Consider the following 13,420-nt stretch of genomic DNA (forward strand, 5'->3'; position numbering starts at 1 on the left):
ATCCCAACCCCCCTGCAACGCTCACTGTTCATCCACAGGCAGCATCGATCGGCTTCAGTTAGCAGTAGTAGCGAAGGAATCTCTCGATCGCTCGGGTTCAGTAACGCGTAGCCTGCAGTGCAATCGCTTGGGTTCAGTTAGGCGACGCCTCGTTCGAGTTCAGTTAAAGCCCAACGCCTCGAACACACGTGCGTACGTGTACGAGAGAAACGTGCATCGCTCGGCCCCCGACCATCCACCGTAACCGGGAACTCGCCGGAATTTTCCTCGCCCTCGCTTCTACCACGGTTTTTTCCGTTATGAACGTCCCAAAGAATGTCATGCAGCTGCGTCTTCGGCCCGCCCAGGACGAAAAACCCATTTTCTGTCATGATTTTTTGTCATAAAAGTAGGAGCCCACCACATCTATGATGATACCGGGTTTTGTCACAATTATCGTCATAGAAGTGTCATAAGTATGACAGAAAAAAAATCGTTCGGCCCAAAATGTCACGGATGTGTCTTTTTTTGTGGTGAAAAGGCCTGACCGCACAGGGACCTCCCGAGTCCAGCAAAGAACACCTAGTAAGCTGAGCTCGCAGAATATACCTCAGTCAGCGTCCACTTCCAGATTATGCTATTCGGAATCTCATGGAGTAGGTGCACCTCGAGAAGTAAGTCCGTGAGCATCAAGAATTGAGTTAGCACTCTAACCGTCAACACCCCTGTGATGCCCCTGATCCAAGCGCGGTCTGCCAAGGCCTCATGAACCATCCGCGTGCGCCCGCGCACCGCTAGGAATAGTTCTGGGTCTACATGTGCCGAAAAGAAAGAAAGAAAAAAAATTAGCTGATGTGATGGTTTCTTTTTTTTAGAAACCTGATGTGATGGTTTCATTTGTTTATGGGCAGTGATAGACGCTGGCGCACCGGCCCAACTTTTGGCCGGTCGCCTAGTGGCCATCCGATCTGGCGGCTCTAACAAACCAGATCCGTCCCCGTGCCCAGCCAAAAAACAAAAGAACACCACTGGTTTGAAGACCGTCAAATCCACCAGTGTCCAGATTTGAAGCACCGCCGCTCGCCATCGCCAGACCCGAAGCACCTCCCCCCGCGTCTCCCATGTCGCTGTCCTCGATGTCGGTCGCCACCGTAGTCGCCAGTCGCCACCGTCGCTTGCTGCATTTCTTGCCAGCAACATGTGCCCGCTATAGCAGCTCCCCGTGGCAACGATTGTAGTACTGTGGCCGTCGCGCGCCGGCTCGCCTGGACCGCTCACCGGCTCGCCGTTGCCGTTTGCCGGGCTAGCTCGCTGATTAGATCATTGCAGCAAAAAAAGTTGCTAGAAAATTTGGTCCTAGCTCCGCTTCAGGCGGTTCCAACAAAATCACTCGTTGTAGCAAAATCAACGGGTGGTTTCCAGCAAAAAAGCATGACCGCAGCAAAAATCAAAAACATGCCTCGCCGCCGCACCTCATGAAAGAAATTTGGTTCCAGCAAAAAACTCTTCTGCGTCCCATCACCGTTGAAGCAAAAAACATCACTGGTAGCAGCTATTCGCATTGCCGGTTCCAGCAAAAAGAAACTGACAATGGAGTTCCTTATCGTGTAGCTCTCATCCACCGATTGTAGCAAAAAAATTCACTGGATCCAGCAAACAAAGATAACGTGGTAGCAAAAAGTTGCAAAACAAAAAATGGAAGTTGTCCTCCAACAGAAGTCAAAAACACCAATGTAGCAAAAAAAATCAAGCTCGTTCCAGCAAAAACAAAGACACCTGTGGTAGCAAAAGAAAAAATCTTGGTTCCAGCAAAACAAAACGCATGTGGTAGCAAAAAAAGAGTACGGGATCCAGCAAGAAAAATAGACGATGGTAGCATAATTACTCCGTCTATCCGCTTGTTATTGATTCCAGCAAAACTTCATGCCGGTTCCAGCTTTTCCACTGCATGGTTGCAGCAAAATCCTGTGCCCTGTCGCACGCAGGGTCGTGCTCGCCGTCTTGCCGGATGTAGCACCGACATCAACGGTCCAGCTAGGCGTTGACGGCTAGCAACGGCGTCTGTCATCGTTTCCACCGCTTGCCTCTGCTGCTTGCAGCCCGCCTCGTACAACACGTCAAACCGCTCGTACTCCGACGAGCAGTTGCAGCGGTGCCACGGCAACAAACGCCGGTGGTGGCGGCGGGGCTTGAGAGGGGGGGGGGCAAGGGAGAGGTTGCGGAGAGGACGAGAGCGGCAGCGCGGGGGAAGTGGGGAGCAAAAGAACGAAGATTGGGAGGTAGGCCTTAGGGGATGAAGCGGTGGAGAAGATAAGGGATAGAGTCGGTCTGGACGGGACCCCACCGTAAATACACGCGTCTCACGCGAAGTCTGATTTGCTGGGCCCGCAAGGCCACACTTACCTTTGTTTGATCGCTCGCTCGCTCGCATTGCATTGCATGAGATCGCTGCTTTTCAGATTCCACCCGTCTCAACGTTTCCGTATCAGCACGATTGTACTATTTCTGTGCACAGACATTGTCGACCATTTTTTCTTCAACAGAAAAAGATACCCGTCCGTGTTTCCTTTGGTGGTGACGGGCCCACTTACCAGAGACGTGCCTCTCATTCTTGCGGAGGAGGCTTTAAAGGTCAGCAAATACCCAACAATCCCAAGGACTAAAGTGCAAAACAGCTCAAGTAGTACCCATCTCCACCGTCCCTTTCTCCTCCCTCTGCCCCGGTCTCCTCCCTCTTTCGGTCTTGGAATCCTTCCTCCCTCCCTTCCCTCCGTGTCGCCTGCGCTCCGCCTACCGGATCGCAATTCCGCATCGCCCCGCCGCAGCCCCAGCCCCAGCCCCGGCCAGGCCCCCATGGCGCGGCGATCCGCCCCGCTCCTCCGCCGCCTGGTCTCCTCCGCGCCGCCCCTCCCGGGCCACGGCGGCAGCGCGCGCCGCACGGTCACCTACATGCCCCGCCCGGGCGATGGCACCCCGCGCCCCGTCACGCTCATCCCGGGCGACGGCATCGGGCCCCTCGTCACCGGCGCCGTGGAGCAGGTCATGGAGGCCATGCACGCGCCCGTCTACTTCGAGTCCTACGACGTCCACGGCGACATGCCCGCCGTGCCGCCCGCCGTCATCGAATCCATCCGCCGCAACAAGGTCTGCCTCAAGGGCGGCCTCGCCACCCCCGTCGGCGGGGGCGTCTCCTCCCTCAACATGCAGCTCCGCAAGGAGCTCGACCTCTTCGCCTCCCTCGTCAACTGCGCCAACGTCCCCGGCCTGCCCACCAGGCACCAGAACGTCGACATCGTCGTCATCAGGGAGAACACCGAGGGCGAGTACTCGGGCCTCGAGCACGAGGTCGTCCCGGGGGTCGTCGAGAGCCTCAAGGTATGCCTGATCGTTCGCTCCCTGTTGTTTGCTTACATGATTCACCTTCAGACCTTCACCTGTTCATTGGTTGACGCCTGATGTGCGTTTCTTGTTGTACATGGTATATGATTGGTGGATTTGGCATATCATAATTAGTTAGCTAGTACATGGTTAAGAGGAGAGTTTTCCATTGCAAAGTTGCCACTGTCAGATTAGATATATGATTTGTCTGTGATGAACTGATCTGTCAGTTGCTTATCAATCACAATACGTGTAAAATTGAGTTATCTGAATTTGTGACCATGATGATATTGATTACTAAGATGCTTTTAGAAATGTACTGTTTGCTTGATAGTTTATATGATCATTGCGGTCATTCATGCCTCGTAATGTTGAAATTGTGGGTAGATCCATGTAAAATTTGTCAAATGTGGAGGGCGAATCCTCAGTCTGATTCTGGCAAGAATCGTGCTCCAGTGATTGGCATGTGCTTTGATTGTCCAAACTTGTGGTGTAGCTTAGAAGGTCTTTTTAGTGAACAGAAACCAATTTAACTGAACTATTGGGTCGGTGTTTACCAGGTAAATGATTTGGCGGTATTGACTGTATTTGAGTAATTTCCTTGTTTTCCTCGTTTATTCTTTATTGAGAAGTTGTAATATTCATTTAACAATATGCATTTGCGCTTGACTTGGCGTCAAAACTCATTGCTGAATTTACAAATAGTCTAATAAGTACAAAAATCTGTAGGCCTTGAGGTTTGGTCAAACAATGTAGAATACACTGTCGTTATTTTGGTCAAACCATGATGTGACGTGCCATGAGGTTGGTATCATGGATTCTGGATGTATTTAACCCAGGAAATAATAGCCAATAGGTACTGCCGTCCCAAATAAACAGGTGGGTGAACTTGACATCTGTTGACCTATAGATTCATGTGTGTACGCTATATCAACAGAACATGAATATCATGAGGTTAGCTTGGTTTCCGTTATTTTCAAATAGACCAAGATCATATATGTGTTTATTTTCTTGCATTTATGTTTCCATGCAAGCCTATTATCAGTTCTGTCTTGAATGATGTGAGTTTGCTCAAAACATTATCAATGAAAACAATTGCTCGACTTGTGCTTTCCTTTTAAGTCTGTTTTGTTGCCTTTTTGTTACTCTTACTGATTGGGTTTAGGTGATCACGAAGTTTTGCTCCGAGAGGATTGCCAAATATGCCTTCGAGTATGCTTACCTTAACTACCGGAAGAAAGTCACAGCAGTGCATAAAGCAAACATCATGAAACTTGCTGATGGTTTGTTCTTGGAGTCTTGCCGTGAGATTGCTGCTAAATATCCAAGTATTGAGTATAATGAAATCATTGTTGACAACTGCTGCATGCAACTTGTTTCAAGGCCTGAGCAATTTGATGTTATGGTATGTATCTAATTATCCTGGTTTCTCAGATGCTCCTATTAAGTAAACCATTCCTTGGGGTTACTGCAGATTTTCTAACTTCTATCTTTCCATTCTTTTGATAGGTTACGCCTAACCTTTACGGCAATTTGGTTGCCAACACAGCTGCAGGTCTTGTTGGAGGAACAGGTGTCATGCCAGGAGGTAAGATTTCAGCATACTTCGTTTCTGTGGTCAGCTCATACTGCGAGTGGTTAATTGGATTAATTTAGGCGATTGCGAGAAATGCTGGTTAACACTTCCTGGTATTCTTGAAAACTTTGCTGGGGGGGGGGGGGCACTAGTGCGACATGCCTAGTGAGTTCTGAGTTGTAGTCGCACATGATTTTGACTCTCATCCGCTCTTTTGGAATGATTAATAAATTTTAAATTAAAACCGCCTCTTTTTTGTCTATATGAACTACATATAGGTTTATTCTTGTAAGCCAACATAAGTTTGAGGTTTATATTGATCCATGGATGCTGCATTGTGTTGCAGGTAATGTAGGTCAGGATCATGCCATCTTCGAGCAAGGTGCTTCTGCAGGAAATGTGGGAAATGACAATCTTGTAGAGCAGCAGAAAGCAAACCCTGTCGCCCTGCTCCTGTCGTCTGCTATGATGTTGAGGCATTTGCAGTTCCCGTCGTTCGCTGACCGTCTGGAAACTGCGGTGAAGCGGGTCATTGCAGATGGCAAGTACAGGACAAAGGATCTGGGCGGCACCAGCACCACCCAGGAAGTTACTGATGCAGTGATCGCTAATCTGGATTAGGTACCTGATGCACGCCTGAAGAATCGATTCTTTTGGAGGACTGGTTTAAAGGTCCCAACTCCTGAGTGCTATTTTTTCCGTACAGCATTAGATCGGCAATTATGTTTGAGAAATAATTGAGGAACCCACGAGGATTATTCTTCCCACTATACTTTGTAGCAAGGCAAAACACCTTGTGTTGCAGAGGGGATAGCTGGCTACCTTAAATTTAAACGGCATGTATTGAAAGTTTATTCTCAGTTCTTATTCGTGGTTATCACTCCCATGGAACCGGAAATCCGGTCCTCTTTTTCAGGAAAGGGAATCTGGTCTTCTAAATTGCAATGCATGTCACTGTCAGATTTTGTATGGTACTCGAGCTACAGCTCCCAAATCCTGTCCCCTGTTACTTGATCTTTATCTCTTTCTCCTCTATATTATACACAAACTATATACTCCCTCCGTTCCTAACTACATATGACGCAAAATGAGTGAATCTACACTTTAAAATATGTCTACATACATCCGTATGTTGAGTCCATTTAAAATGCCTAGAAAGACAAGTATTTGGGAACGGAGGGAGTACATTCTACAGCAATAGTTTGAACATAATTTGGTAATATTCATCAGTCATAATTCAAAATAAAAAACATGGTAGTCATCAAACAAAATACATGTGAGATAGTTCAGCAGTTTGATGACATTTCAAAGAAAACTAAACTACTCCCTCTGTCCCGTCCCGTAATGTAAGACATTTTTTTGACACTACACTAGTGTCAAAAGGCATCTTATATTATATGCTCTGCTAGATCATTATCTAAGTTGCACGCTTGGCAGGAACAGAGCTAGAATGGTGATTTAACAATTATTATTATTATTAAATAAAATCATTATATAAGTTCAAAAGAATCATTATATGATGTAGTTATATTAGCGGTCTTTTCACATGTAGAACTCGGGAATAACTAAATCGAAACACACCAGCCGTTCCATGCCCTTTAGTTGTGTCACAGGAATGCACGGTCAGGGATGTTATAATTTTGCTACTCGTTTCAGCTTTCTGTGCACGACTGAAGAGGTTGAGCTGAGGCCAAGCCAATCAGTCCAGTCAACTTTGATTTACATCTTGCACATAACATGCAAAACCGGCAATAATAACAGAAACAAGCTAATAAGGTAGATAAACGCTATTCATTTCAAGTTCCAATGACCGGAAACAGATCTGATCAAGTCACCGAAGTATGGCGTTCATGTAGGTAAATCCCCACAAAAGAAAAATTAAATGTACCTAGGTAATAATGCGGCGTCCCTCGAGGTGTAGTGCATCCTACCGTAACAATTTACAGGAGAACCAAAAGCAATGCAACAGCAACGGAACCTATATCCTGGACTTCCTACTGTTCTAGACCCAGAGATGGAATGGATTTGCTTGTATCTCACAACACCAGACTTCAAATTAGCTCAAACTATGCATCGTATCGGCGACATGGTACTTGTATCAAACTGTTAGCCACTTGCTCCTCCAGGCAATCCACAGGGAATCAGCCGCGTGATTCCAAGAGCTCTCTCCGCGCAGTCTGTATCAGCGTGTGCATGAAAGAAGCAGCGTCACAGCACGAAGGGTTGGGAACGGAAGCGTGTGCCAGGAAAGGAAGTTTTCTCAATGATCTTCCGCTCAATCCCTGTGGGAGAATGGAAAAAAGATCACCACCATAAGCAGCATGTTGGTGTGGGTTACAGCAGATCGCTTAATCTACAGCAATGAAAAGGTAAGGCAACTGTAAACTTCATCACTTACGTCGCACAGTTCTGCACCTTCATGCAGTAATTTGGAGAGATGAAGTGTATGGGGTTCTGCAGCCTCAGGACAGTGCAACTTCTCTTGCAGGGTTGAATAGCTCAGAATGCAGGGCAAATCACCACCCTGTATTTGGAGAGGAATAATCCTTTAAAGATTGCAAGCTGGAAATTCTATACAGAAGTTCAAACAAACGCACTGTTTGAGGTCCCAAATCCAGGTTTGCTTAGAGAACGTGCCCCATGAGCAAAGCAGTCCCAAGCAACCTTCACGGTGATGCTTAATTGAAAAAAAAGGCAGCATTGCAGCAACCAAGTTGGCAAAAAGGAACAAATACCTGAGGATATGTAAGAATTCCTACTCGGAAGAGTTCATCTATGCATGATCTCAAAATCTCATAGCGTGCTTGAAGAGTAGGGGGTCCGACGTATGCCTTGATGTCTGCCCTGTCAACAAATGCAATATCTGCAAACCACATACGAGTTAGAATTTATTGATTTTAGGAATCAATACATGTCTACACGATGTTTAAGAAAGCTGCAGGCTGTTCACTTAACAGCCATCAAAAATAGAATGAATGTCCGCAATTACGCAATTTTATTAGCTCAAGAGACGTCAGTACTGAGCACAGTTGATATCTCATTGTCGATGGCAACAAGATTATCTAAATTTAAAGGTATCAATAATGTAGCATTAGTTACTTCGGAAAAGTACGGAAAGTGATGTTATAAACATAGACAGCTCCACAAACATAAACGTGCCTATTATGCAATTGATCTTCCCCTCATTGCGGTGATTCACTTGACCAACTAAAACACATACTGAATGTCCAAATTTGTCCAGATGTTGATCATATACAGCACGATTGTTCCAAACGTGCAGATAATGAGATAATCATGCAAAAAATGTGGCAACTATGCACACAAAATGGCATGATGGGCCATTCAGGTCATAAAAGGAAAAAACTCAAAAAGGCGGAAAATCAATACCAATAGCTGTGGTGATATTTGATGTCGTCAAAATGATAACATTTGGCCAAGCCTTCAGTTTGTCCATTTGTGTTAGCAAGGCATTTACCACCTGAACATTACATAATGAAAGAAGACAGTGTAAACATTACCTGATAAAAGGTAGTATATGGCAAAGGAAAACTGATGAAAACTTTACCCTAATGGAGTCTGAAGGCTCAGAGCCAGATATGGCAGCCTGTCTGGCAGCAGCAAGGCTTTCAACTTCATCTGCAATATCACGTGTCAAAATGCATAAATGCCATTGATAACGTTAAGAGTTCAAATACAGCATGCTGCTAATCAAATTTATCTAAAATCAAAAAGTTCAGTTAAAATTCTATAGGAGTGCCACAATGCATTTCGCTAATCTGCAAGTAGGAGATGATGCCTAGGGAATTAAATTGTGTTGGTTTCAATTTTAAAAACATTTATGATCTATGTTCTCTCTATTCACACAAAGGACAAAATCCCACATGTCATGTAGCTCAATGGGGTTCATTATTCATTAGTATTGAGGCATTTCTGAAAGTAAAAAACACATTGGAATAAGAAGTCAGTTTAACAACGCATAGATAAGATGAAGGCATGGATTGAGCTAGTCAGATCATACAGAGATTGAACATCTAGTCATTTCACCAGTTTTGTCATGAACATACCGATCAATACAAATACCAGGTTGCTTTCTTCCTCCACCATCTCCTGAATCTTCTGGAAAAGTTTGGCTACCTAAAAAGGACAAATTATAGTATGTACATTGTAAGACAAAAATGAAGATGTATCTCCAATGGACAATTTTAGTGGGCTAAACAAACTACATACTGCAAAATGTGTCATATGATGGTGAATTTTCCACAACGTGCAAAATGACACAAAAACATAACAAAACTCAATTACCATGAGCTGATGATGTGATTTCAGCATGAACATATACATGATAATATTATTGATATAAGCACAAAAAGGCATACCAGTTTCCCACTTTCAGAAAACCACTTGCTGAACAATGAATGGGCATTGACTTCAATTAGTTGGCACATAGAATACCTGGTGAAAAAGAGAGTAATTAATAACACATTATTTATTAAAACATTAATCATGAATATCATTAAGCAAGAACCTTGAATTGAAGCGAATAGAAAGCTTCTGAGCTAGTGCTTTACACAATGAAGTCTTTCCTGTTCCAGGTGGACCATGCAAAAGTACAATCCTGCAATTGTATGTAAAAAAGTACATAAACAATACAAAACAAAATAAATCATTATATTCCTAGAGAATAATTTATATAACTGAAAGTGCACATTTGCATGGGTTTTCACTCTAGCCTACCCCAACTTGTTTGGGACTAAAGGCTTTGTCAATGTTGTTGTTGTTGTTGTTGCACATTTGCATGGGTATTAAAAGGTAAGTAGTTCAGTTTCACGAAGCTCAGGCTTTTGCATCCAATTAGTATCCCTTGACAATTAAGCTGCAATTCTTTTTTGCAGTATTTTGCACATTCACCTTGATTAACTATCCCAACGAACAATATCCACCAATAGACTCAAGGAAGAACTGAAGAAGAGGAAGGAGACAATGGTCCACTGTCCAGATACAATTTCAGGAAGTACTCATGAACGTCATTGAAAGGTATCAGAAGCTAACTGCAAATCCAACTACACAAAAAGGTACCCTAAAGTTCCATGGCAGTAATGACCAACTTTATTGTGGAAAGAAAAACCAAAATATGCTACTTCTGATGACATGTGAAGCCTCCAAGTGCTTAACGATGTGAAAGATGCTTACCTGTTCCATGAAACAAGGCATGGGTCTACACCTCTTTCAGTAAATAGCAAAGCACTAGCAGCATATCTCAGCAACCTCTGCTTGAGACCCACTTCATATAGTAAGCTGCAAGCACATACAACATCACCAACAGAATAAAAAACACAGAAATTGTAACTGGTAAAGAATAATGAGATCAAACCAAACCTTTCCCATAATCCATCAAATTCTTTGGCAGGTAGAGCCCACTCATTGAAGCTAGAGAGTGTGTCGTCTTCACTTGGTTCTCCACCTGGACCATCCTCATTCAACTGCAAGATAACCACATCAGTTTGAGCCTTGAGGTGTATGATAAATTTGAACCAAATGTTCACTTAGAACATGACATAAAGTAATCTATCTCTTGGAAAGAGGTCAGTAGTCTAATTTAGAAAATCACTCCGGTTGTTTCAAGAGAAAACAATGTGAAATTTTAAGTGAAAACAACAAAACACCGGTACCTCAGCAGCATTACAAAGATATTTTATGATGTGAAGATGAAACAATTCCAACAGGCACTTGCTCAAAGAAGAAAGATAGCCGGCAATAGCATGTAAACATACCCAAAGACCATCTGTGTTTTAAAAGGAACTACTCCCTCCGTTCCTAAATATTTGTCTTTTTAGAGATTTCAAATGGACTACCACATACGGATGTATATATACATATTTTAGAGTGTAGATTCACTCATTTTGCTCCGTATGTACTATGTAGTCATTTGTTGAAATCTCAAGAAAGACAAATGTTTAGGAACGGAGGGAGTAGAAGAGATTTAAGCAACAAAGATTTAATTGATTTAGACAGAAAAAATTTAGATGCATACCTGGAATACATGAACGACAGGTTTGACTTGCCAAAACAAAAGGATTTTGTGGTTCTCAATCAACTCATCTACATGAAAAGCGAGCATTCAGGAAGAGGTATGTACATAGATAACTGAGATCAAGAAAGCACACTTTCCAGCCTAAGTGAAACATCATACCAGTGTCACATATTTGGATCCTTTTGACATGTTCAAGAAGAAAAGAATTGTCTGGAGGTATCTGAACAGGACCATCAACATAGCTTAAACTTCGAGATTCTAACATCCTGATAAGAGAACGACTTGTAAATGTCAAGTATGAGCAATAACAAACATTAATGTCCTGCAAGAGAAGATAACCGTGCAAGTTCAATATATATGCTATGAGCTTAAACCAAGAAGCTGTCTTCAAGAAACTCTGTCAATTCCATGGCCTCGGATCTGATTAGCACTTTAATATGGAAGAAGCGATGATAAGATTTCTGGAATTGATTTGGTGAGTTATCCAGCCTCTCAATAAGCAATGATGAACAGTTGAACACCATATTTTTTTTGGAATGATTGGCTTATATCTGTGTTTCCAGTGATCTTTTCTGACAGAACACTACATATGATAGGATTTTTTAACTTCATTTACAGCTTTTTCCATCATTTGTACAAGCAAATGGTGAACATAGTCATTTTTTAACTGATCGGGCTTATATCCATGTTACACAGCAGAAATCCCCACCTAGTTGCTAATCTGTTGTAAAACTTAAAAGTTATCTGGTATTTTTTCTCTAAAATACTAAACACCCTGCAATGCGTAATTGCCTATTACAAACAATTTAGTACTCCTAACTTTGCTAGTTGCCACGTCGACCTCCAATATGCTGCATCATGAGCGATTACTGAACGAACATGTCTGTTGGTATTTCCTACTAAAACATGCCCAGCAAACTCCACAGCTAAATCACAGGATGATTGTTGACCACGTTCCCTAGAATCATGGCACATTTTCACTTTTCCAGTGCCAAACTACATCTAATCCAACCCGCATTTAGCAGCTCATGCATCCACGTGTCATCAAGCATGCAAACAACAGTAAAATATGCTCGAAACAAAGTGTAACTGGAACAGCACCGACCTCTCGACCGCTGCTCGGACGTCCTCGGCGCGAGCCGTACTCGTGGCGTGCAGCAGCACCTCAACTGCAAGCGCAAAAGGAAAAAATCAACCCCGGCGAAACCAAATCGGGCATTCGCAGAGCACGGTTTAATCACGCGCCACTAGGGCGAGGCCAGAAATGCGTGCGCGTCGCGGCGCCTACCTGAGACGAGGACCTTGTCGTCTGGCGGGGTGGGCGCGACTACGGCCTCCGCCGACGGCTGCGGCGAGGACGAGACCGCGGGAGGGGTGGCGGCGGCTGCAGGCTCCAGGGGTGGGCTGGAGGGGAAGGCGGGCAGGGCGGGATGAGAAGGGTGGGGGTCGAAGGAGATCTCCATGGGAGCGCTCATGGTGGCCAGGCTCCGCGAGGGAGCGGAATGGAGAAGGTTCTAGGGTTTTGGGTTTGGCGAGGGGAGGGGAAGGCGGAGCCGTGGAGGAATGGGGGTTTGGGGGAAGGAGAGACTATGAGAGTTGAGAGGAATTGGGTTTCCCGCGCTTGGGGTACCTTTAGGGTCAGCAGATGGGCTTCTATTTGATGGGCTCAATGGGCACCCATGTTTTTGACCAAATCCTCATCGACCCAGCAGTATGCATATGTGGTCTTTCCTATAGTTGCTCAAAAAACAAGTGTGGTCTTTTTTTTTCCGGGGTAGGTAAATGTGGTGGCGAATCCTATTTGACGCTGCAGGCGCCTGTATTTTTGCAAACGGGCGCCTGCAGCGTGTCAAGCTGGGCCGAGCCATTACGGTGTATTTAAATCCGCAATAAATAATTGAGCTTTGCAAATCGAACCCACCACCTCGCTCGCTGAGGTTCGACGTATTACCCACCCCGCTATGGAGCGGCATCTTCTCAGATTCAACTCTTTCATTCTTTTATACTTTCCTTTCTCTTTTTTTGGTTTTCATTTTCTGCTTCTTTTTTCTTTTTTGTTCTTCTTCCTGGTTTTCCTCCCTCCTTGACTTCCATTTTTATCTTCTCTTAAGTGCGTGAACATTTTTCAAATCAATGCAAAAAATGATTATTTTTTCCAAATGTGATGAACTTTTTCCAATTTGATGAACTTTTTTCAAAAATCGATGAACTTTTCTGAAATTCAGTGAGCTTTTTTTCAAATTTGATGAACTTTTTGGAAATGCCATGAACTTTCCAAAATTTAGTGAACTTTTTTTTCAAAATCGATGAACTTTTTTCAAATATCTATGAAGTTCTTTCAAATTTTGATGAACAATTTTCAATTCTATGCGAATTATTTTTTAAAATTGATGAACTTTTTTCAAAATCACTGAACTTTTCTTGAATAGGGCAACGTTTTTTGCATGTTCGTGAAC

The 13,420-nt window shown here is 43.9% G+C and overlaps 2 protein-coding genes across 3 annotated transcripts; one reads left to right on the forward strand and one right to left on the reverse strand.

Annotated features, from left to right (window-relative positions):
• Nucleotides 1–2,704: 2,704 nt before the first annotated feature.
• On the forward strand, nucleotides 2,705–5,878 carry LOC119364611 (isocitrate dehydrogenase [NAD] regulatory subunit 1, mitochondrial-like). 2 transcript variants are annotated; one of them, XM_037630095.1, is made up of 4 exons: nucleotides 2,705–3,354; nucleotides 4,535–4,762; nucleotides 4,867–4,945; nucleotides 5,280–5,878. In XM_037630095.1, the coding sequence occupies exons 1-4, from the start codon at nucleotides 2,833–2,835 to the stop codon at nucleotides 5,552–5,554; spliced, it is 1,104 nt and encodes a 367-aa protein (XP_037485992.1). In that variant the 5' UTR covers nucleotides 2,705–2,832; the 3' UTR covers nucleotides 5,555–5,878. The 2 variants fall into 2 exon arrangements, with proteins under 2 accessions (XP_037485992.1, XP_037485991.1); XM_037630094.1 differs by having other exon boundaries at nucleotides 2,708–3,354; nucleotides 4,523–4,762.
• An 827-nt stretch (nucleotides 5,879–6,705) lies between these two features.
• Nucleotides 6,706–12,552, reverse strand: LOC119364612 (pachytene checkpoint protein 2 homolog). Its single transcript, XM_037630096.1, has 14 exons — nucleotides 12,253–12,552; nucleotides 12,070–12,133; nucleotides 11,124–11,230; nucleotides 10,965–11,032; nucleotides 10,310–10,413; nucleotides 10,124–10,228; nucleotides 9,459–9,548; nucleotides 9,310–9,385; nucleotides 8,998–9,067; nucleotides 8,499–8,569; nucleotides 8,321–8,411; nucleotides 7,669–7,796; nucleotides 7,332–7,457; nucleotides 6,706–7,215 (listed from the first exon to the last, which is right to left on the reverse strand). The coding sequence occupies exons 1-14, from the start codon at nucleotides 12,437–12,439 to the stop codon at nucleotides 7,075–7,077; spliced, it is 1,428 nt and encodes a 475-aa protein (XP_037485993.1). The 5' UTR covers nucleotides 12,440–12,552; the 3' UTR covers nucleotides 6,706–7,074.
• Nucleotides 12,553–13,420: the final 868 nt, after the last annotated feature.

Source organism: Triticum dicoccoides, chromosome 2B (assembly GCF_002162155.2).
Source record: "Triticum dicoccoides isolate Atlit2015 ecotype Zavitan chromosome 2B, WEW_v2.0, whole genome shotgun sequence".
In the NCBI taxonomy this organism is placed as follows: Eukaryota; Viridiplantae; Streptophyta; class Magnoliopsida; order Poales; family Poaceae; genus Triticum; species Triticum dicoccoides.

Coding starts and splice junctions, on each gene's coding strand:
- LOC119364611 (XM_037630094.1), top strand. CDS start 2,833: ATGGCGCGGCGATCCGCCCCGCTCCTCCGCCGCCTGGTCTCCTCCGCG. Junction 3,355..4,522: donor GGGTCGTCGAGAGCCTCAAG/GTATGCCTGATC, acceptor GATTGGGTTTAG/GTGATCACGAAGTTTTGCTC. Junction 4,763..4,866: donor CTGAGCAATTTGATGTTATG/GTATGTATCTAA, acceptor TTCTTTTGATAG/GTTACGCCTAACCTTTACGG.
- LOC119364612 (XM_037630096.1), bottom strand. CDS start 12,439: ATGAGCGCTCCCATGGAGATCTCCTTCGACCCCCACCCTTCTCATCCC. Junction 11,231..12,069: donor GTCCGAGCAGCGGTCGAGAG/GTCGGTGCTGTT, acceptor TTCTCTTATCAG/GATGTTAGAATCTCGAAGTT. Junction 11,033..11,123: donor GATCCAAATATGTGACACTG/GTATGATGTTTC, acceptor CTTTTCATGTAG/ATGAGTTGATTGAGAACCAC.